Source organism: Ochotona princeps, chromosome 11 (assembly GCF_030435755.1).
Source record: "Ochotona princeps isolate mOchPri1 chromosome 11, mOchPri1.hap1, whole genome shotgun sequence".
NCBI lineage: Eukaryota > Metazoa > Chordata > Mammalia > Lagomorpha > Ochotonidae > Ochotona > Ochotona princeps.
In genome coordinates this window covers 23,237,496-23,262,358 of record NC_080842.1, presented here as the reverse complement: position 1 = coordinate 23,262,358, position 24,863 = coordinate 23,237,496, and the positions used below count along the sequence as shown (strand labels likewise).

The window sequence follows — 24,863 nt, the reverse complement described above, 5'->3', positions numbered from 1 at the left end:
TGAAGACCATTCTGGAATCTGCAGCCTGAAGCCCCAGAGGCAAGTCTAATCTGGAGTAGACTTGAGCCTGGGTGTCCTGAGTCCGGACCAGCACTACTGTGGCCCTGGAGGCTGAATCTGGCCTGGTACTGGGGTCTGCAAAGATAAGCTTGGTGCTTGGATCTCTGGTGAAACTGGATGCTCACATTATCTCCTTCCCCTTTGCAGAGTGTGCTTTCCAGACTCAGGATCAGCGTCATATGTCTACAAGTTCTTTCTATATCCTTTAATGCATCCTTTTGTACTTATTGTGCTCTAAACAAGTGCCATATAGTCTCACCTGAATTTCTTAGCTCTTATGATAATTAAATGTTTAGCAAGAGGATGAATGCTGAAAGCTCTGATCCCACTGCCTTACTGATATCATCACTCCATGAAATAGTTAATGTATCAAAGAGTGGAACCCGGGACTAGGATGTTCATGGACTATGTTGACAGTGCAGAAAGTTGAAGCTGTTGGTGGAAACCCAAAGTCAATACTGGGGACAAAATAAATATTGCCTGTGATAATACCGTTAAGAGAGCTTGGAGACCGTTCATTTTTAAGTTGCAGGAGACTCCCTCACTTCGAGAACCACAGAAGCAACTGTGTTTGCAGGTAGCAAATTTCTATTATTCTGATCTCCAAATAAAGTGGGGTTTTTAAAATAAAAATTTTACTTGACAAAGAAACTATTAGCTTATACTCTAGTTTCCTGAGTGTTCAGAAAGTCTAGAAGGAATTGGCATTTTTGTAAACATTAAACATTTTTAAAGCAAAGATTATAATTTCTTTAAAATTTTTAAGTGGGCTTGGATATTTTCAAAGGTCTATGGGATTATGAACTAGCATTATTGTCATTATTTATAATAATTTCCTTTTTCTCAGATGAAGAATTTTCATAGTTGTTTAATTCCTATCTCCCAACTCCCCCTTCAATATAATAGCAACTGAATGGCAAATAAACAATAACCATACAGTAGTATAGTGGTTTCAACTTGTATCTTGGAAATATATTTTCTAAATCCCTAGGCATAAAAAATTATACCAAACTCCCTTTTCATTACAATAATAATTGTATGCCTTTATTTGTAATTCAGAAATCTACTAGAAAATCTATATCATCTTAAATTAAGACTCATTTCAAATATGTTTTAAAGATGATCTAAAATCAGTAAAAGTTATAACTGTGTTTTTTTTTCTCTTTTTAGGATGATTTCATTCGGGCAAGCAGCTTATTTCATTTGTCTGTTTACTACAGTTTCCTGTGGTAAGTGAAGCATTTATAAGGCGTATGATTAAAGGTAGGTGAGACACAGGGGAGGTTAAGCCAGAGGTGCCACCCCTGGAGAAGACTTCAGGGAAGGAGGCAGATTCTGATTATTCAGGATAAGTATCTGTTCAATACTAGGAGGCAAGGACAAGTTCCCAGAAATATCAAACAAGAAACACATGGCTGAGTGGGACAGGAGCCATGAGTGACGAAGTCTCAGGACATGTGAAAATAGAAATGTGTCTTTGGACCTGACTTTCTACAAAATGTTCTCAAAACAATCAGCTTTCTCTCTGTTATTAATGCTGAAGAGCAAACTTTGACTGAAAATTCTTAAGAGTTTCAGGCATTTGACGGTGTCACAATTTAATCCAAGTATCTGATAAGTGCATGTCATGAAATTTTTACTCTCTCCCGTAGGGAACCATTGCATAAATCAAAGTATTGGGTTGAAATCTAACTTAGTGAACCATCGTATGAGTAGCTCCACATGAATCATTTGCAGTCAGGGTTTCATCTTCTTTCTCGATCGACTTCACTAATTTTCAGAGAATAAGAAAGATTGTGAACACTGCTTTTCTTAATCATTGTAGGGTTGGAGTTTTTTCAGTGCCACCACTAGGGGTGAGTTGTTAAAATTTTATTTATTTGTGTTTATTTGAAAGACAGAGTTACAGAGTGATGGGGTGAAGAGACGAGAGAGAGAGAGAGAAGAGATCTTACCATCTTCTGATTCACTTCCCAAAATGCTGACACAGCTAGGTCTTGGCCAAGCGCGCACCAGGAGCCTGGAATGCCATCAGGTCTCCCATTTGGGTGGTAGGGGCTCCAGCACCTGGACCATCTCCTGCTGCTTTTCCTGGCACATTAGCAAACAATTAGATGGGAAGCAGCCAGGCCTGCAACCGGTATCGATATGGGTTGCAGGCATGATAGGTAGTGGCTAAATGTGCTGCACCACAATGTATTTATTTGAAAGGCAAAGTGTCACAGGCAGAATGACAGATTAAATAGTACTATTCCATCTGCTGGTTCAGTCAACAAATGCTTATAATAGCTATGTCTTTCCAGGTCAAACTTAGGAGCTAAGAACTCTGTCCTATTCTCCCACGTGGATGACTGGAAATCATGTGCTAAGGTCATTTGTTGCTTTTCCAGGCATAATGGACAGGGAGTTGGACTGAAAACAGAGCAGGTGGGACTTGAACTGGCACTCTAAGAAAGAATGTTGAGACAAGAGTGGTGGCTTAATGCCAGTCCCTGATATCCTTTTCAATCACTTGTGTAACTTTTAAAACCTGCCCAAAGTCCATGGACACAGGGGCTCATGTGATAGCTATGTAAGCTATTATTGTTATTACAAGTAATAGTTCTTTACACACATTCTGAAAATAATGAAACTGTGGCTATTACTGTCATCATCAACATATGACCCTGTTTTATAAAGCAAGAATATCTAATAGAACTTTGTATCCATTAGGCTATAAAGGTGGAGTACTTTGTAGTAATCCCCCACACTGGCTGACTCATGTGGAAATTCACAATGTCTAAATTGCAGAATGCGAACTCACAGGCTAGCAATGCCATTCTTACACTCCTGCAAGGTTCCTAATAATTATGAATACAATAGAAACTTGAACTGCCAAAAACCAAAGTCTTGGATAACTAGCATTGTCACTGGACCAATTATTAGTGTGTTGTGTACATATGAAATCTAGGTATATACCATTGACAATTTATTTTCCCACAAGTTTTCAGCTGAAGAGATCTGTTCTCTTTCCAAATATAAATGTTATTCAAGCGGTAGTAATTTTAGCTACACCGCTGGGTGAAGGAAGCAATCTTGCTGATCTAGGTTTTCATAAAGAGACTCGGGGTCAAAATCCTTAGAGAAACAGAGGTGAGAGAACATGCTCATCTTCAGTGCTTCATAAAATACGAATTGTCTAAGTTCCCTTTTCCTTGGATAAGATTCAAAAAGACATGTCCCTTAAAGAGTAACTTTTGTCCCAAGGGATGAACAGATTTGTTACATGGTTAGTGGACAGTTGACTAACCGAAATAAATGTGCTACTTGAATTAGAAGGCACTTAATTCTTTAATAATACATGTTCTTTGGAGTTGTGATTAATTCCAATCAGCAAATAATTCTAAATCCATTTTCAGTTTGCATGCACACACATGCGTTTGCTTACATCATCTAGCAAATTAACTTTAAAAAAGCAAATGTGCAATAACTGCTCATTTTCTTGACTTAAACTGAGATGAGGAACCATATTTAACATTGCATCTTAGACAGTTCACGCCTAGAAATAAGAAGGGCTCAGTTTATTTCCCAGAACACTTACTAACTGTATAGATTTCATGCAAGTCAACCCACTCTGAGATGTAGTTACTTAACACCTTTTAAAATAAAAAACAAGATGCAAGGAATAAAGCCTGCATCAACCTTTCTTTACAAAGAGGTAAGATACCAGGAATACTTCTGTTATCAAACTGTTTTGAAAACTGGTCAAATATCATTATTGTTAAGGCTTGATATTTTCATAGCATGTTACCCAGTGTAAGAAAATCATGCAAGGCTTATTTTTATTGTGAGTCATTCATGTGCAAATTATTGTGTGACTAAGTGAAAATCAATGAAGTGTTTCATATAGAAACGTCCAGAAAATGATTTTAAATAATATCACACAGTGTTACAATATTTTTTGTTATGTTTAATTCTTTATTTGGGTTGTGGTTTAATGTTCTTTGTGTGAAAGAAATGAAAATGTGCGGCTTGTGCACTGATTCAACTGGCTAATCCCTACCTCCAGCATCCCATATGGGCACCAGTTTGTGTCCCGGCTTCTCCACTCTCATCCTCCCTGCTTGAGGCCTGGTAAAGCAGTGGAGGATGGCTCAAAATCTGGGGATCCTCTACCCACGGGAAAGATTGAAAGAAGCTCCTGGCTTTGGGCCATTCAAGAAGTGAACCGGTGGATTGGCGAGATCTTTCCTCTGTAAATATGTCTTTCCAATTAAAAATAATGTCTAAAAAGTGAAAAGGTTAAGCACACGGGTATATATCTATTAAAACTATTTACACTCACTCCAAGTTAATTTTCCAATGATTCCATCCTAGGATGTCTGACTCAGCTCTATCAAAACACCTTCTTCAGAGGAGGGGATGTGGTGTCCATGTACTCCCCAAGTGCCGAGCACTGTCGGCTGATGTGCACATTCCACCCCAGGTGTTTGTTCTTCAGTTTTCTCCCAGCAAATTCAACCAATGATGAACAGAAATGGTAAAAGCTGGCATTTCAAGTTTGCTGAAGCCAAGAGTTTCTCATAATGGTGTTAGTTGTGCGCAAAAATGTTTAGCGTATCCAAGGTTTGTTCTCAGATGGGATGCCAGAATGAGCTTCATCAGAATCCCCTACAGTTCTCCAAAAGTCAGGCTCCTGGGTCACAAGCCAGACCTACTGAACACAATCTGTTTGGTTTGCAAATCCTCACCCAGCAATGGGGAAACCTTTTCTTTGCCAAGGACCATACAGTTATTTATAACAGTATTTGTAAGTCACACTAAATTATCAACCTAAAAACTGGATTTATTGAATTTCCAATTTTGCCTGTAGCTGCTGGACAGGTCCAGACCAAATGGTTTTGTTGGACTTACATGATCTGCTGCTTGGACATTCCCCACGCATGTTAAAACGTAAGAAGCCAGTCATTTAGTTATTTGCATTGAAGGGCAGAAAGAGAGACATCTTCCATACACTGATTTACTCCCCAAATCCTCACAATGGACAGCATTTGGCCAGACTGACGTTAGGAATCTGGAACTCACTGTCGGTGCTCCACCTGTAGCAAGGACCAAAGCACATGAGCCATCTTCTGCTGCCACTCAAGGCGCACATTAGCAGGAAGTTGGATTGGAAATAGAACTGAGACCCAAATCTAAGAGTAACAATATGTGATACCAGGTGTCACATGCAATGTCTTAACTTTTATGCCCAATGCTCAGGGAGTATTTAAGTCAAATGGCTAAAAATCTTAAACTTGAGACCCCTCTTAAGAAAGAGTCTAACAACAGATGAATATTTCAGCTGAATAAGGAAATACACTTAACTGTCTGTGGCCTGTTAAATTGGTGAATAGTACAATCTTAAGAAAATACAAATCTAGACAAAGATTTTGCTATGAATATAATTGAATATGACCTAAAATTGTGGTCATGGGATGTATCAGTTCTGATTGATGCCTAGAAAAACAATTTAGGCATCTAGAAAATGCTCTTTTGTCTGTGTGAGTTGTACACCTATGAACATGTACTATATACTAGTAATTTGGAAAACTATTGAGTGTCTGAATTTTCTTTTATTTTGATCAATATAAAGAAAGGAACTTCTTCATTGTTTCCACATGTATAGTCACTTAATTTGAGTTTAAAAACTAGAAACTGGATAATCATTCTCTGATCTTACTATATATGTAGCGAGAACCCCAGACTATATTTAAAAGTTCTGTTAAAAGTTGAGTTAAAAGTTTAAGAATTCTTATAAATAATGACATTTGAAACAAAACAAATCTTCCATTAATAACATCAAAGACAAAAGCAAGTCTTCCCTTAAGTGCAGACTATAACAAATCAATAAGCAAGATGAACCCTATGCAAAGATTCACTTTTAAAATAAATGATAGTGTTTGTATAAACACTCATAAGTTGGGAAGAAATTCTCAAAAGTATAGAAATATAAGAAAGATCACCGACCCTTAATTGGCTTTTTGTGCTTAAGCACAGATGAGTATAAAGCAAAGCAATGTTGAAATTAGGTATTACAGAGATCATAACATTTTATGGAATTCCTCTAAGAATGGCCTTTTGGTGAGTGTCAGAGCAATAGCATTATTTTCCTTTTCCCTTATTCCATTTATTTTTGTATAGAAAATACTAGATATTTCCTTAATGTGTGTTTATGATTCTACTTTATAAGTGGAGCTACTTTTTAAAATAGGTTTGGTTGCTTCCTGAAAGACAGCACTACAGGAAACCTGCCAAGAGTGCATCGGACAAGCGCAATTTCTGGGCATTCCTTAAAGCAGTGTGGCCAAATAACTGGTAAGATATGGATTTCCTAGCTAAATTTGAGTTAATAATGAATCTACTTCGGAACATCTTTGACTCAGAGTCTAAACTCTGAATTTTTTTTGGAAAGAAACAGAGACATATGGCAGTCTCCTGGATATCAAAGAAGGGACCCTATTCATGTTCACAATTCTGTTGTACATCAGTGGTCCTCAGCCAGAAGTGAAGTTTTCCTGCACATCATTACTATATTATCCTTATTATACAAACCTTATAGTTTCAAATATAAATTATCTTTGTTTTAAACTTTGTCACCTTTCCTTTCCCAATACCAGCACCTCCTCAAAACACACACACACACACACACACACACCCCAGGTCCCTGCAATTCATGTGTGTTTCTGTGTTTTAAGATTTATTTATTAGAAAAATAGACTTACAAAGAGGGAAAGACAGAGAGAGAGATCTGCTGGTTCCTCCCCGAATCACTGCAACGACTGGGACTTGGCCGGGAAAACCCAGGAGCCAGGAACCCCATCCTGATCCACAACATGGGTGGCAGGGGACCAAGCATGTGTACAATCTTCTGTTGCTTTTTCAGGTACATTGGTAGGGAATCTGATCAGAAGCGGAAATCTGACATGCCACAATACAAGTCCTGGCAATTTGTGTTTTCATCACTTACCATAAGGTGCGACTGCCTTAATTATAAACTTGGAGTACTGACTTAGCTAACAAAATAAGCATAGTTTATCTAAAGTGAATTTTATTTTGCATTTTAGAAATCAATTTTATAGATTAATATATTTGCTAAAAGTTCTTAAAGTAACTACTTTTTGCAATTATTGTATCTGATAGCAAAATTAAGAGAAAAAGTGTAGTTGCGCTTTTGTTAGTACTCCATAGTTATTACTAGCTCATTCTAAAACTGAATATTACTCACTGAGCTTCTTTTTAATGTTCCCAACTTTCTCCAGATTCCTTGAGGTGAAAAGTTGCTCTCAGGTACATAAAGTATTTAAGCTAAGGATCAATTTTCATTAAGCACATTTACAGATAGACTTACAGCTTTCAGATAATCATTTGTAAGAAAATCATGTTTGTAAGTATCCCATCGCAACTTTGTCTGCTTTTTTAGTTTTTTTCTTGTATAGCGAATTGCTACAGATAGTAATTCCTCTACATATGATTCACTAGTGGTTTGTTTTCCTGCTAGTTGGTCTAGCTTCTATCCTTTCCACTCTTGATTTCAGTTTTATGAATTCAACCATACTTCCTAGGTTCAAAATCCTGGCTATATTGCTTTTAAAAACAAGATTTTATATAATAAATGTAACATTATTGGTTCAAAATCCTGGCTATATTGCTTTTAAAAACAAGATTTTATATAATAAATGTAAGTCTTTTAAATAAACAACCTAATTTTATTCATTTTCTATAGAAATAATCATATTTTTAAAGATTTATTTATTTATATTGGAAAGGCAGATCAGATTTATGGAAAGAAGGGGAGATGGAAAGAAAGATCTTTCATCCACTGGTTCACTCTCCAAGTGGCCATAATGGCTGGAGCTGAGCCATTCCAGGAGTTAGGAGCCAGGAACTTCTTTCAGGTCTCCCATATGGGTGCAGGGTCACAAGGCTTTGGACTGTCCTTGACTGCTTTCCCAGGCCACCAGCAGATAGCTTGATGGGAAGTGAAGTAGCTGGGACTGAACAGGCGCCCAAATGAGATGCCAGCACTTGCAATGAGAAGGTTTAGCCACTGAGCTATTGTGCCAGGCCCAATTATATTATTTGCATAAATGTTAAGGAGTGGGTATTTGCTTCTGAGATCAGACGAGATCGGGAGTGTTCAGGGTGCTATGGCCGTAGACAAGCAGTGGGTATTTGCTACAGAAGCTAAGATGTCACTTCAGATACCTGGAATCAAGTCCTGTCTCTTTGTATCCCTACTTGCTTCTTATGTGCATCTTGGAAGAGAACACAGATAGCTTAAATACTTGATTCCCTGCCACTCACAGGGAAGCCCAGGATGGAGTTCCCAGCCCCAGGCTTCATCCTAATGCAGACCAGCACGTACTTGAGGAGTGAACCAGAAGAAGGAATATCTGTCTGTCTGCCCAATCATAGTGCATCCCGAATTTGAAAATAGTAAATTAAAAATTAAGAACCTTTTTGATTAAAAGGATAGATAAGTAAAACTTAAGGTAAGAATGGAAATGTTTCATGGTATGTTTGCAAGAAGTCTTCACGTACTACTATGTTCTGAGAGTTCTCAATGGCAAGGCTTACCGACACAATTCACAATCAGGAGTGGTTGAAGTAGAATAGTAAGAAAAAGAGATACTCTCCTGCTTTCAGTGCAAGAAATCAAAGGCACAACAACTTGTTTAACAATGCCAACCCCTGGCACACAGTATGAGGGTCCTTGCTGTTTTTTATTTGTTTACTTTCTCAGCCAATGACAATTTCAGTACAAAATGTTACTTATATTGCCTCATGTACCTTGCGTTTTAGGAAGCAGAGTAATTTCTTTCAAATGCTAGTGTTCTTGGGGGAAAATAAAATCACATTTGGTTGTATTGATTTCAAGTTTAGCTTGAAAATTAAGAGACATCATAAAAAATTCAAATCCCCTGTTAGTAAAGTAGTTGCCAGACATGAAATTAGCCTTCCCAAATGGCAGTTGATACACCTCCAGAAATTAAATTGACAAAAATGTCTCCCTGTCCTTCATTTGTATAGCTTGCCACCAAACCACTTACAAAGGAATTGATATGCGAGGAAGCAATTTTAACGTATCTAAGGTTAAAAGTGTTGTGGAATGCCAAAGAAAATGCACTAACAATATTCACTGCCAGTTTTTCACATATGCCACCAGAACATTTCACAAAGAGGAACACCGGTGAGTAAAATTTATATTTTTTGTTTATGATGGTGCTTCAAGGATTTAATTCTCTACGACTTAATTTTATTTTTTCAGCTAAAAATGAAGCAAGGCTTTTAAACCTCACCTCCTCAGTTTTAGCATCATTTTTCCTAAAGAGAGTAAGTTTCATTTGGTCTACAGATAGGCAGAGCTTGTAGAATGAGGTTTCTGTGCTGTAAAATAACATCTTCCACCCCAGTCTCACCCTAGTATGGAAGGGAGGAAAATTGGATGTTTCTTAAGAATGCAAACCCTAGCCCCCAGCTATGGCTCTGTCTCTCTCCTCCCTCTGACCTCCCCTTTTTCCTCCCCCTTCCCTTTGCCACCCTTCCACCACCTCAGTCCTGTTCCTCCCTGCTGGAATAAAACCTCCTAAAGTTAAAAAAAAAAAAAACAAAAAAACAAAAGCATGCAAACCCTTACTTTGCACATTTTCAATAGCCTCGCTCTGCTTGCTTTGTTTACTTTCCACTGCCCATGAATTATTTCAGTGCCAAGTGTTACCTGGACTGCTGCACGTACCCAGTTTAGGAAGCAAAGTAATCTCTTTACTTTCAGGAAGAACTGCCTTCTAAAGAAAAGCACAACAGGAACACCCAACAGTATCAAGTTGCTGGATAATGTGGTGTCTGGATTCTCCCTGAAGCCTTGTGCACTTTCAGAAATTGGTAATTATGTGGCTATTTTCTCACTATGTGATTACAGTGGTCAGAGTAAGAGCCCCCAAAGGTGTCCTTGTGCTAATTACTGGGTTCTGTGACAGTTATCTAACTTGAAAAAAATAGGTCTTAGATGTGATTAAGTCAAGGACTTTGAGATGGCAAGATTGCTTTGTATTATCTGGTTGGGTCTACTATAGTCACAGAAAAGTTTATGAATGAGAAGCAGGAAGAAGGGTCAACATCAGAGACAATGAAACTGGAAGATGTGAGTGCTGACCTTGAAGATGCAGTGAGGATCCATGATCTATAGAATTTAGAGGACCTCCAGAAGTTGGACAAAGCAAGGAAACAAGGAAACATGTTCCCTGTTACAGCCTACCAACACAACAGAACTCTGCCAACATATGATCTGGCCTTTTTCAGGTTTCTGATGTCTAGAACAGTGAAAGAATAAATTTGTTTTATTTATATCACTAATTCTGATTACCCTCCTAGTACAGCAATAATTGGAAACTATCATAGTGATATTGGGGAGAAGACTTCATCTTGTGATGTATCCATAGCTAGTGAAATGATTCTATCATGATAAATTGATAAAACGTGTAATTTTAGACATGGGATATAGATAATTTCAACTGAATCACCAGAAAATTGCCATGAAATTTTCTACTATTTAGCTTATGAGGGTACAGCTATTCCCCACTGTAGGAGGGCAAAATATCTAGGTGTCACAGAAAATAAGAAATGATTTAGGGAAAAATTTAAAAATATTTACATTGGAAAACAGAATGCCTATCAGTTGTTGACATATCTTGCTTTTTAGTTTTGGGTTTTGCTTTGTTTCTACAGAGCTGTGATTTCCATAAAAAGTAGATGAATTCGTATATTTCTATGGAGTAGATTTAGGTAGCTATGAGTGTAAAGAAACAAACAAAAAAGAATCCTGGTATTTTTCAGTGATCTAGAAAAAAAGGACCTTATCATGAGATAGTTATTTTCCTCTATAAATATCCAAGTAAACTGGTCAGGGGTGTCCTTGTGAAGATGCAATTATAGGTTGGGAGATATATATATATATTTTTTTTTTCCCTGATTTTAATAATCTATCATGTTTCAAAAGTTCCTTTATTTTTATTTGAGAGGAAGTGTGTGGGGCAGAGGAATCCCATCTAGTGACATACTCCACAGATGACTGTAGTAACCAGGAGTAGACCAGGAAAACACTGGGGGCTAGAAACTCAACTTTGCGTATTCAGTCACCATTGCCTTTCTGGGTCTGTCTTAGCAGGAAGCTCAAGTCATGAGTCAGAAATGGGCATCAAATCTAGATTCTTTGATACCGAATATGGGTACCACAATGACTAGGCTAAATAGCTATTTCTATATTATGTTTCTTAGATTAATTAGTTGAATTCAAATTTCCTAGACTGCCCACATGAATAAGATGTGCTCTCTCTTGACCCAAGTACATTAATTGAAATTGATTGTTTTTATACTTCTCATAACTATCATCAGTCTTTAAGCTTTTCTACTTTTGATGAAATTTCTACTGTCAAATTCAGTAAACTGAACAAATGATACAAGAACAAAAAAAATACAATTAAGACATATGCTTACATAGAAAAGAAAACTGATTTTTTTCCCTAGTCTAATTTCAATGGGTAAATTCTTGTTCAACTTCCACGTGTTTTGCTAATCTCTTTTTAGCAAACTATCTTTCATAATATTCAGCAAAATTAGAACAAGACCATGTATGTCTAAGGTCAAAATAAGGGTCAGAAAAAATAAGGAAAATGAGATCATAGGTTGAGTAACTGAAATATGTTGCACTGGTGGAAGCAGAGCTGGAACGATAATTGACCAATACCATTTCCCTGGCTTAGGGATTTGTCTATTATTGGGCCATTGTGCCTTATCCTATATAGGAAAAAGGAAGTTTGGGAATATTTGAAATGACATTGTTTTTCTAGTGATACGATCAATCATTACACTTTTCTTACAATGATGACAAACTACAAACACAGTGTCTGCTTACTGACTGAGGAGCATCACTCTGAATTCACAGGATGCCACATGAACCTTTTCCAGAACCTTGCATTCTCAGACGTGAATGTTGCCAGAGTTACTGCTCCAAATCCTTTTGTCTGTCGTACCATTTGCACCTATCATTCCAACTGCCTCTTCTTTACGTACTACAATAATGAATGGCATATAGAATCACAAAGGTGAGTGCGAATGTGTGGTGTCTGCTGTTCTTTTGTAGCTGGAGTTTGAAAAGGTTTTCTTCATTTCCCTCAAAACACTGGACTCTACAGTGTTAGTAGGTACTATTCTGGCAGATCAGTTAGGAGATTAGCAAACTTTTCCACCCCCTTCTCTTACAAACATGCCATTGAGTCAATAAAACAACAGCCATGAAGAAAAAAAATCTGATGCTTTTCTTAATGATTTGAATGCTTTCTATTCGCTTGAAGTGAGAACCACTCACTGGCAATATATTGCTAAAGCCCTAGGAGCTCTAACAGCTCTCTGTTTCGGAAGCAAGAACTCTGGAAAATGATACCCAGAGATAACTGACCCCTTTCTTTACATACCATGTGAGACTACAGCAAAGGAATATAATTATATAAGAGCATTAGCAGCATTAATCCCTAGAATTCGTTGTTTTTTTTTTAAATCTCTTTGATGTGTTGTATTTCTACACTTGATCTTAGCCAAAAGGTCGAGAGGCAATGTGTTGTATTTCCAATTAGGCGGTGCAATTTCACTATTGTCCTCCATTCAGGTTATCTCTACGTATTAATCTTCACCATAAGGAGATGTGACTTGATTTGCAATTAATCCCTTTTATTTGTTAGATTTTTGTAGTCAAATTACTTTGAAGAGTTTTGTAGAAGAATTAAGTTTGCATAGTTGATTTTCTGTTGTAAGCTGCTTTGGTATTTGCCTAGTGCTTGTAATGAATTTTTCTTTCTCTTGTTTCTTTTATTTTTTCTTAAAAACAGAAATGCATGTTTCCTGAAGACTTCTGAAAGTGGTACACCAAGTATCCCTACTCCTCAAGAAAACACTGTGTCTGGACACAGCCTTGTAACCTGCAAAAAAACATTTCCTGGTAATGAATCAAAAATAATATTGCATAAATATTAATTTTTATTGTTTTGCTACAAGAAATAGTGATGAGCCTATCTTCGAGGTAACAGAAATTTGAATAACCATGATTTATTTCTTTTCCTCATTCTTTTTGTATGTTTATAACTGGCACAGAACCCTGCCATTACCAAACGTACTCTGGAGTTGAATTTGGGGGAGAAGAACTGGGCATCACCTTCGTTGAAGGAGTGACTGCTTGCCAAGAGACCTGTACAGAGACAATTCGCTGTCAGTTTTTCACTTACTCTTCACTCCCTGAAGATTGTAAGGAAGAGAAGTAAGAGGATATTTCCTTAACAATTCACAACATAATTCTGTACATCCATTCCTTCTGTGAAAATTTAAATTTTATACAGTCAATTTTTTCCAGGTGCAAGTGTTCCTTAAAATTATCTTCGGATGGTTCCCCAGCTAGCATCACACGTAGAATACATGCAAACTCCGGATATTCGTTAAGACTGTGTAAAACTGTGAATGGTTCTGGTAAGTAAACCTCACTTTCTCATGGAACTGTCTAGGAGGCCTGCTTTGATTTGAGACTTTGCCTAGTCTAATAGAGTGCAATTAATTATATATTCTGTTTTCCATGACTGAAAGAGACTCCACTTGACTTTTTTTAACTGTATAATACAGTTCCAAAAGCACTGGGATTTTCTTTCCTCTCTCCCTAAATCCCCTTCTACCAATGATTTCACCTATATTACTACAATAGTATACTCCTTCATAAAGAGCCATAAATCCATCATTGTGCCATTTAAGTGTATCCTGGCATTGTAGGTATGGATAATGGCAAACACTCCAGTATTTCATTGCCAAGATATATCCAACAGTTTCATTGGAAGTCCATCTTTGATTTGGAAGTAGGGATGCATACTGCATTGTATCCTCACATCTGGATATGTTAGTCTCCATTTCACAGCTACTGTACATCCCCTCAAATGAAAAGACATAATACAATCAACAATAGAAATAAAATAGAAATTTACAGTTGTTGATTTTGTTGTACAGCTTTTCATGTAAGAGTAATGGAGACTATCATATCCCTGCTTGTGGCCTGGGAAAGCAGTTGAGGATGGCCCAAAGCCTTGGGACCCTGCACCCATGTGGTAGGCATGAAAGAGCCTCCAGTCTCCTGGCTTCGGATAGGCGCAGCTCCAGCTGTTGTGGCCACTTGGGGAGTGAACCATCGAACAGAAGATCTTCCTCTCTGACTTTCCTCCTCTCTGTATATCTAACCTTCCAATAAAAATAAATCTTAAAAAAAAAAAAAGAAAACTTATACCAGCTTGTTTTTCTTTTCTGTAGCCTGTTTCCACATATCTTTCTTGGTGAGATGTGTCTCTTGCAGGCAACAGACAATGACAGATGACTGATGACTTTAAGCCATTTACATTCAGGGTTAATATTGACAGGCAGTAATTTGGTCCTGTCATTTTAGCAATGGTTTGTTCACTGTTTGAATTAGTTTTATTTTGTTGTTTTATTGGGATGTTCTCCAAGTTTGCCTTTGGTTTTTGTAGGTGCTATTCCTTTTCTCTGTCAGGAGAACATCTGTAACTATTTTTTGTAGGGCAGGTCTGGATGAGATGAATTCTTTTAGTTTTTCTTTTATTGTGGAAAAATGTTTCATTCTCAAAGACAAAGGAAAGATTTTCTGGGTAAGTTATTTTGGGCTGACAATTTTTCCCTTTTCGAATCTGGAATATGTCACGCCATTCTCTTCTGTCCTTTAGCATTTCCTTTGAGAAGTCAGAAATTGAGTCTGACTGGAATCCCTCTTTATGTTAATTGATTTTTTTCATGTGTATAAGGATTTTTTCCTTGTGTTCAACTGAAGAGAACTTGATTATCATCTGTTATGGTGAAGATCACTTTGGTCAACCCTATTGAGGAGTTTGGGAGTTCTGTATCCCTGTTGTATGCTGTTTCTTTAACCAAATTAGTGAAGTTTTCCTTTATTGTTTCATTGAATGCATTCTTTTTTTAAAAAAGATTTATTCATTTTATTACAGCCAAATATACAGAGAGGAGGAGAGACAGAGAGGAAGATCTTCCGTCCCATGATTCACTCCCCAAGAGAGCCGGAACGGGCCGATGCGTGCCCGATCCGAAGCCGGGAACCTGGAACCTCTTCCGGGTCTCCCACGCAGGTGCAGTGTCCCAATGCATTGGGCCATCCTCAACTGCTTTCCCAGGCCACAAGCAGGGAGCTGGATGGGAAGTGGAGCTGCCGGGATTAGAACTGGCGCCCATATGGGATCCCGGGGCTTTCAAGGCGAGGACTTTAGCCGCTAGACCACGCTGCTGGGCCCCACTGAATGCATTCTTTTTTTTTTTTTTAAAGATTTATTCATTTTATTACAGCCAGATATATACAGAGGAGAGACAGAGAGGAAGATCTTCCGTCCGATGATTCACTCCCCAAGTGAGCCGCAACGGGCCGATGCGCGCCGATCCGAAGCCTGGAACCTGGAACCTCTTCCGGGTCTCCCACGCGGGTGCAGTGTCCCAATGCATTGGGCCGTCCTCAACTGCTTTCCCAGGCCACAAGCAGGGAGCTGGATGGGAAGTGGAGCTGCCGGGATTAGAACCGGCGCCCATATGGGATCCCGGGGCTTTCAAGGCGAGGACTTTAGCCGCTAGGCCACGACGCCGGGCCCAATGAATGCATTCTTTAACTCAGCTCTTTCTGAGCCATCTGGGACTCCCATAACTCTTATATTTGACCTTTTAATGGTGTCTCCTAATTCTTGAATACTTTTTTTAGCTTGACTCAGTTCCTCTTCCAGTCTTTTGATTGTTTCTCCATTGTTTACTGAAATGTCTTCCAATTCTGAGATTCTTTCTTCTGCTTCACTCATTCTATTACTAAGGACTTTCATTGAATTTTTTTATTTGCTCTATTGTGTCCTTCATTTCTAATAGTTCAGTTTCATTTTGGCTCAGTTTTGCTATTTCTATGTAACATAATTTTCAAATTCCTTCGACTGCTATATGTGCTTCTTGTTCTTATTAAAAGGTTTATAACAAGTTTTTAAAAACTCTTTATCCCCATTTTCCCTATGTATTCTTCAGTTAACTCTTAGGTTGACAAAGGCTTTTGCTCCTTTGTGGGGGAGGAGGCATCAGTAATATTCATTGTGCCTCTTTCTCTTTTGCTCTTGATATTGTTATTCTGATTAGCAGATTTCTCTCCAGTTTCTAAGCTGTGTTGCTCACTGATTTATAGGCAAATTTTACCAATTGTAATAGGTATCTAGTTCAGTCACTATGCCACTACCACCAACAAGTTTCCCTTCTAGGCTTCCATCATGGTCTCCATAGCCTTAGGTCCTAGCTCACTACTTTCCACGCCCTGTGATCCTATGCTGTGGCCAGACTATTGCCTGTACAGCCTTTTCCCACTCCCTGTTCAAGCAGTGCCCAGGATTCAGGAGTCACCAGCTGTCCTAAATCATTGGGTTGTCAGCAGTACTGCTCTTCCAGAACCTGCTGACCATTAGGTCTGAAGGTCACCAAGACCTGTTTTGGATGGAACCTGCAGGATGCCAAGTCAGTACTGTTTTCACAGTGAGACCAGTGCAATGTCTTGAGCTAGAAAGGAGCTTGCTCCTGGCTTAGCACATGAGCAGTTCACTATTGTTCCTCCATCCCCACAACCTTTTCCTCAGTATACAAAATGGCACTGGTAGGGGTCTGAGCAGTGAAATCCACCCTGTTCCTGCACCCACCTGTTTGGCCTCTGTCACTCTGCTTCTACTCATAGTCAAAACAAGCAAATCAGCAGCACAGATAGTTCTAAGCCTGGGTTCACCTCCTGAGCTCCTGGTGAACTTCTCCTCTCACTTAGCCACTGGTGAAGCTCCGATGGCCAATCACTGACTGCTACTTTGGTATCTGGTCACTGCAATATCACTCTATTATTCCTGCTGCTAATCTCATGTTCATGGGTCTCCAGGCATTCCTCTGCTATTGGCCTGTCCTTTTCTATTTCCCAGCATCAAATCCTCTCTGCTTAACTCTGGCTAATGATTCTTCATCCGTTTAAACTTGTGCTTACCCTATTTTGCCATCTTGTTTCTCCTCTTCTGTATTTCTTCTCTGTTTAACTTCTACATCCAACCATTAACTTCAAAACTTTCTTTTTAGTTTGCACAACAAAAATAAATGCACGCATCGTGGGAGGAATGAACTCTTCTAGCGGAGAGTGGCCCTGGCAGGTAAGCCTGCAGGTGAAACTGGCAAGCCAAAGCCATGCATGTGGAGGATCCATCATTGGAAATCAGTGGATTCTAACTGCTGCTCACTGCTTTGATGGGTAGGTTAAGATGTATCTTATCCTGAATTTTGATTTTAAAGAATTCCTCCACCATCATGTGGCTTTATTAGTGGAGAGTTATTCTTTTTCATACAAGACATGTGAACAAAGAATAGTGTCTAAATTATTTAAAAACCACAAGGATCAGAGGGCAGACTAATTTGACCAATGAGAAAAAAAGTGTGGCTTTTTGTGGGATTGACACTCCTCTACCTAAATTCATTTTTTTCAAAGACCAATTTCTTTCAGGCCAATAGATTCGCAAATGTACTAAGTAATAATAACAAAAATTTTAAAAGGTGATACCTTATTATTCTAGCTCTTTCAGTATGTATGATTTGATGTAATATTTCTGTTTTACCAAGCAAATACAGCAGCATTTTTATGTTTTGAAACACTTCGACCTTAGTTAGAACAGGGCATAAGTCACAGTTTTATCACGTATTAGAAATATGACCTTGAATAACTGAATCCAAGTCTCTTGAGGAAGCTTGAGTCCACCATATAAATAAATAAATAAAATCATTAAATAATTAATACAATTAATTCAGTATCTGTTTCTAAGATTGCTCAAAGGATTAAGTGACATGCTTAAAATGCATGGCATGGTATCAGGAAGATGAAAATGATTCAAAAGTACATATTAGAGTGAGATACCCAGTAAGAAATGCAAAAATGGATATGCATATGATTAAAGACTTTCAAATATGTAAATAAATCTCAAAAATCTCCTTCAGTTTGTATTTATCCTGAGAGGTGAAATGTCTATCATATTATGTATTCAAAAATCAGAGTTACAGAGAGCAGGAGAGACAGAGAAATCTATCTGCTGGTTCACTCCTTGGATGATCCCAATAGCCAGGGCTGGGCCAGTTCGAAATCCGGAGATAGGAGCTTTGTCCATGTCTCCCGTATGCATGACAGGAGCCTGAGCACTTGGGTCATCCTCTGTAGCTTTCTTGGGCCAGGTTCGCCATTATCATGGAGTTGGACTTCAAGTGCAGCCCTTGGAACGTGAACCAGAACTCATATGGGATGTTGGCATTGTAGGAGGCAGCTTTAAATTTTATGTCACATCACCAATTCCAAGGTATTTTGTTTGCATAAAATTAATCACTTCTCCTTCATGAAAGGGCAGGATTCAAGTTACCAGGTACCAAGACTGAAGATATTGCCTGCCCCTCCACACCCTCCCTTCATGCTTCCCAAACACAACAGCATCAAGGGACACATGGAAAGACCACATTGGCACCTAGGGGTATATAGCTTTGCTAAAGGAGGAAAAGACATTAAAGTGGGAAATAGTAGGTACCTTTGTTAGTTAAGTACATCCCAACTTAGGAATAAGAATTTTCACCTTTGCAAACATAGTTTTGTGGTTTGTAAGACCTAACAGATGCAGAACACTAGGATTTAAGTGAACGAAAACCACCTTCCCCCTGTAGCTCCATTATTTTCTTCTATATGCACACTCACTTGGTAGTAATAAGTATTTCTTGATCTTTGCAAAAATAAAACTATTCTAGATTGTAATTTTGGATTTTCTTTGTGCATATTCATCTTTTAAAAATTAATTTTCATACTTTTTGAAATACAAATACATTTAAGACAACAGAGAAGTCCCTACAATTTGCCCTAGTAGAGGAGACAGTATGAGATCAGCCTAACCTGATAGCTCTGAGTTGAATGAAAGCAATTCCTTTCAGATTTTGTGAATTTAAGCTGACTTTCTTATTAAATATTGAGTCTCTCCCCACTGCCATCTGTCTGAATGGGGCGGTAAAATTCTTGTACTTTACTTGAAACAAGCATGATGCAGCTACAGATATGCACACTTATCAATAGTTCAAATTAAATCTTAAAAGATAAAGCTCTGCAACTGAGGGTGATGACAAAACACCAGAAGAAGAAATTAACTAGGAAAATGCATGGCATATGTAGTATTTCTCGGCTGGTGCTTTTTGAGAATGGAACATGACAGAAAAAAGGAACACCCTCAAAGACCAGGCCTTCCAGTTTCAACAAGCACTTATTTTTCTCTCCTAGGCTTTTATTTCCAGACGTTTGGCGCATTTATGGTGGAATTTTACATCTATCAGAGATTACAAAAGAAACATCTTTCTCACGAATAAAAGAGATTATTATTCACCCAAGTTATCAAATCTCAGAGATTGGTCATGATATTGCTTTAATTCAACTTCAGACTCCTTTAAATTACACTGGTATGTAGCATTTTTAAGGGGAAGCTCTTTGGATGTTTTGGGGTGACTTAATTTTTCAAACCTGCTTGAAAGAAAGGGGACACCTGGAGAGATTATTTTCTGGCTGGTAAAATTGTGGGAACTATATAGTAGCTACTAGGAAAATGAAGTTACCTAAAATTTCTCATAAAATCTTGTCTACTTAAGGGACAATGAATTTTAAGCAGTTATTTTAAAGAAGAATTCAAGTGTATATAGAATTTTGAAATAATAAGTTTGGGAAATACCTTTGTGTTTTGGAGTTTGTTGGACAAGATGGACAGAACCAGCACTGTCCTGGGTTTATGAGGAATGTATTAGGGCAAGAAGGACCAGACTGCTAACTTCTGGACATAATGTGACCAGAGAAGGGACTAATGCAGAATGAGCCTCAGCAAAACCCGGAGCATTATGGTTGAAGGGGCTGACACGGAGGGACGGTGCTCCACGGAACTGCCTGCCTTCTGTGTCTGTGATGACCATGTCACCTTCTCCTCTTGGCAGCTTTAATTTCCTAATCTATAAAATGGAAATGATGATGACTTCATTGACTTGATAACCATTCAATGAATAGGTGTAGACACTTTGCTGTGACTATTAATTATGGGTTTGCACACTTTAAGAACTTTCAAAAGCTTTTAACATTCAGTGTGAGTTCTGAGTTTTTTTTTAATTTAATTCAGAAAGCTTTATAAGCAAATGTCAGGTGAACATTATTCTGATGGTGAAAAATCTTGAATCACTGACCTTACAAATAATACAGAAGTGCTATTATGTGGAAAAGGATGTCTTTTCATGGCTAATGCCTATAACTTCATTGAACCAAACTCTAATTTAAGAATTCATTTTCAGACTTCCAAAAAGCAGTATGCCTGCCTTCCAAAGAAAATACAAACACAATTTACACCAACTGCTGGATAACAGGATGGGGCTACACAAAGGAAAAAGGTACAGCCTGACATTTTTGATATTTTTCCTAGAGCAAGTCTTGGTAGAATACACGGAGTAGACAAATTTAATAAGCTTCTGTCTAAAAGCATCATGATCTTTCCAATATTCCCAAATATTTTTTCAATGAGTCTTAAAGAAGGAGATTTTTACTTGGGACTCAAAAAAATTCATGTGGTAGTATTTTAAGCATCATATACAGGTAATTTGTTGGGCTTCACAAAGATTGAACTACTTAAGGCCAATAAACCCATTCAGTTCATCTTATGTTCAGTATAACTGGTGTGCCCTTGTCCTCAAACCATGTTCTCTTTTGATGTTAATGTCCAGAAGGTATGTCCATTCTTTTTGCGGGTAGTTCTTGGTTTTGCCGCAATCTGATGAAGCCTGTGAAACACTTCTCTAACAATGCTTCTCCATGCTTCACTAAAATTCCCAAGACAATAAATGAAGCCAGTTAAGTTGAATTACAGTCATCAAATTTACTTAAGATATGATGTAATTGTATTTATTTGCATATTATATATAATTAATATATGAAATATATTTATTTACATATTAAAAATAGGGTTCTTGGGCCCGGCGTCGTGGCCTAGCGGCTAAAGTCCTCGCCTTGAAAGCCCCGGGATCCCATATGGGCACCGGTTCTAATCCCGGCAGCTCCACTTCCCATCCAGCTCCCTGCTTGTGGCCTGGGAAAGCAGTTGAGGACGGCCCAATGCATTGGGACACTGCACCCACGTGGGAGACCCGGAAAAGGTTCCAGGATCCCTGCTTCGGATCGGGCAGCACTGGCTGTTGTGGCTCACTTGGGGAGTGAATCATTGGACGGAAGATCTTCCTCTCTGTCTCTCCTCCTCTGTGTATATCTGGCTGTAATAAAATGAATAAATCTTAAAATTATTAAAAAATAAATAGGGTTCTAATACCTGTCCCAATTTTGAACAGTTGATAGCACAAACAATATTTTCAGTTACCCACCACAAATATAATGTGATGCAAAACTATCTTAATCTCTATTGGTGGCAAACTCACAGGCACTGCTAAGACTACTATGTTTGGTGCTTACGTTTGTAACTGAAGAGAATATGAGATTTCAGTTGGAGATTAGTAAAAAGAAAGGTATACTTTATCCAGTCCAAGTTTATGGACCATGTACATGCTTTCAGTGCACCCTAGGTTAAGAAACCCAGTTTATGGGGCCCAGAGTCGTGGCCTAGCAGCTAAAGTCCTCGCCTTGAAAGCCCCGGGGTCCCATGTGGGCGCTGGTTCTAATCCCGGCAGCTCCACTTCCCATCCAGCTCCCTGCTTGTGGCCTGGGAAAGCAGTTGAGGATGGCCCAGTGCATTGGGACCCTGCACCCGCGTGGGAGACCCGGAAGAGGTTCCAGGTTCCCGGCTTCGGATCGGCACGCATCAGCCCGTTGCGGCTCACTTGGGGAGTGAATCATTGGATGGAAGATCTTCCTCTCTGTCTCTCCTCCTCTGTGTATATCTGGCTGTAATAAAATGAATAAATCTTTTTTTTTAAAAAAAGGAACCCAGTTTACTTGTCTTTAAACTTTTCACGAAATGGATCATACTTCTTTTCCAAAATCCAGTTTTTTTCTGATGGACACTAGAAGGAATAGCTTTCCAAATCCCTCCATCTTTTCTAATTTATTTGTTCAATTGATTTAAATTCAAAATCTTCCCTTGACGAAGACAGAAATTAAAAGTAATTTTGACTAAAACAAGTCTCTCAACATTTATTTAGTGGGGAACCTGAAAAATGGGAGAAATTAAGGTATTTATACAGAAGTTGATCTTCATGGAAATATTTGTGAAGAAGAGATGTTCCTCCTTTGCCAGAGACTATTTCCCCCCTTATAAATCATAATTTTGGACATATAAAATGAAAGAGAGAGGTAAATCCTGCAAACTTTTGAACTGTAGGCAATAAATATAAATAGGAACTTCTATTAGGAAGAAGATAATGGTGGAAAAAAATCCCTGGTCAGCCTGTACTGCTGGGGTTATCTTAACATCTCTAAGAGATAAGATGACAATTTACAGCTGTCTCTTTTTCTGGATCTCTCTCTTTTTCTCATTCTCTCCACCTTATCTTTCCAACCTTCATTGCCTACTTGTCTTCAAAGACATGACCCCAATTGTTTTAAGACTTTAACCTTACTTCCATATTTATTTTATTCTCTTTCTCTGAAGTTACACCCTGGTTATTTATTGCAGGTAAAATCCACAACACTCTTCAAAAGGCAACTATTCCTTTGCTGACAAATGCAGAGTGCCAGAAAAGCTATAGAGATCATAAAATAACTGAACAAATGATTTGTGCTGGCTATAAAGAAGGGGGAAAAGATGCCTGTAAGGTAATTATTCTAAAAATATAATAGGCTTCTAGAGATAATTTATATCAAGATATATTTCCCAATAGTATATTTCCTTTCAGTTATCAATTTTAAAAATTCAAAGACAAACTATTTTATAAACAACCTTTAACAATTTGACAGCTATATAATGTACATCATGTATGGTTTTGGGTGTGTATGTTACAGTCTGTGTGTGTACATGCTAAACATAAGGGAGGACAAATGTACATGGAGTATTTCTCCTAAAATACAACATTATTCTTCTTTGACATTGGGATTGTGATCTCAAATGTCCTTGTTGAAATTACATCCGAATGGAAAAGAAAATAAATGGAAAATGTAAGCATGCACTGTTAAATCAAATCATTGTAAACATATCCAAAAGGTCATCTGCATGAGATATGTGAAGTTTAAGAAACTATGTTATGATGTGTGTATGGTGTGTGAAATTTGACTAGAAACTCACTATCTGAATGGTATCTGTCATGTAATTTTTCATTATTTTTCTACCTACTGTGACACAGGGAGATTCAGGTGGTCCCTTAGTCTGTAAGTACAGCAGCAACTGGCATTTGGTGGGCATCACCAGCTGGGGTGAAGGCTGTGCCCGCAGAGACCACCCTGGTGTCTATACGAAAGTAGCTGAGTATGTGGACTGGATTTTGGAGACGATACAGGAGAAGGATTGAAGAGACTGCACAAGGACAAGCTGCCACCCATTTGACGAGCTGGGTTCAATCCAAATTCTGCATCTTGGAATCTTCATCTGCAAAAGGTGAAGAGCACATCTACCTCACAACTTTGTCACAGGCCAGCACTGACACGCACATGGCTGTCAAGGGACCTGTGTTTTCAGCACCCTCTCCTTGGGAACTGATAATCAAGGATAATGGAAATCTCCACTGCTGCTTGTGAAATACAGTGGTAGTCAAGAATAATTAGAAAGTATTTCTCCTCTGGTTGTGAAACATACCTGGAAACAATTGGATCCAGATTCTAGCCCTCAGCCTGGGTTCATTCTAATCTCAGTGCTTCCTCTAGTGCTCAGTGAATCTCAAGAGATGTGCCTTGCTTCCCTGCTCCTGGAAACCCACCATTGGGGTGAGCGCTGTGGCACAGCAAGATAAGCTGCCACTTGAAATGCCCATGTACGATACCGAAGTGCCTCATTGTAGTCCCAGGTCTTCTGTTTCTGATCCAGCTTTCTGCTGATGCACACAGGAAGCCCAAGTACCTAGTTCCCTGCCACCCATGTGGGCAATCCAGATTCAATTCTAGGCTCCTGGCCTAGAAACAGCAGATGGAAGATACTGCCTCTCTTTGCTTTTAAAATAAATTGAAAATAAATCTGAAAAATAAATTTGCTACTACCTGTTTTTCTTGAGGTGAAGCAAGCTTGGGCTTTGTTCTGTCCTGCAGAAGGGAACAGACCTTGCAGTATTTGCCTTCACAAGGAAGAGAAGGGTTATCTGAATCTTGGAAAACAGGCCACTCCCTTGTTATCTGAGCATTGCTATGAGATACCAGAAAGGGCTTGCTGAGAGTTCTGTGCAACTACAGTCCTTCTAGCTGCTATTCTTGCAACATGAGAGCAATTCAGAAAGTTTGCAGAAGATAAGATAGAATTTTAAAATAGATTTGGTGCAAATTTTTGAGATCTATGCAATATGTTTTTGCAAAATGCATGTTATTATTATCATTCTTTTAGATGATGTTTACATAGTCGATCAGGGTGGGAAGGATCTAGGGTTAGGGAGAAGTGAGTGTGATCACTGTTTCCAAACTTCCTATTTTTTCTTCCCATTTCAGGGGGAGAGGGAAGATAAGGGAATAGGCCATACCCAGCCTCCCAACCATCCCATCCTAGGATGGGGAAAGG

The 24,863-nt window shown here is 38.5% G+C and overlaps 1 protein-coding gene across 1 annotated transcript; it reads left to right on the top strand.

Moving 5' to 3' along the window:
* The first annotated feature begins 1,231 nt into the window (after window positions 1-1,231).
* LOC101523823 (plasma kallikrein) lies at window positions 1,232-24,230 on the top strand. The gene is made up of 14 exons (XM_004579250.3): window positions 1,232-1,289; window positions 4,417-4,579; window positions 6,293-6,396; window positions 9,112-9,271; window positions 9,854-9,963; window positions 12,023-12,182; window positions 12,963-13,072; window positions 13,225-13,387; window positions 13,481-13,593; window positions 17,260-17,428; window positions 19,475-19,650; window positions 20,521-20,616; window positions 22,845-22,984; window positions 23,509-24,230. Exons 1-14 carry the CDS (start codon window positions 1,232-1,234, stop codon window positions 23,671-23,673), a joined length of 1,887 nt encoding a protein of 628 aa, XP_004579307.2. The 3' UTR covers window positions 23,674-24,230.
* Window positions 24,231-24,863: the final 633 nt, after the last annotated feature.

Bases quoted from the DNA above. Each gene is read 5' to 3' on its own strand.
- LOC101523823 (XM_004579250.3), top strand. From the start codon at position 1,232: ATGATTTCATTCGGGCAAGCAGCTTATTTCATTTGTCTGTTTACTACA. The intron at 4,580-6,292 runs GTAAAAGCTGGC...TTTTTAAAATAG, and splicing joins ACCAATGATGAACAGAAATG to GTTTGGTTGCTTCCTGAAAG. The intron at 20,617-22,844 runs GTACAGCCTGAC...TATTTATTGCAG, and splicing joins GGGCTACACAAAGGAAAAAG to GTAAAATCCACAACACTCTT.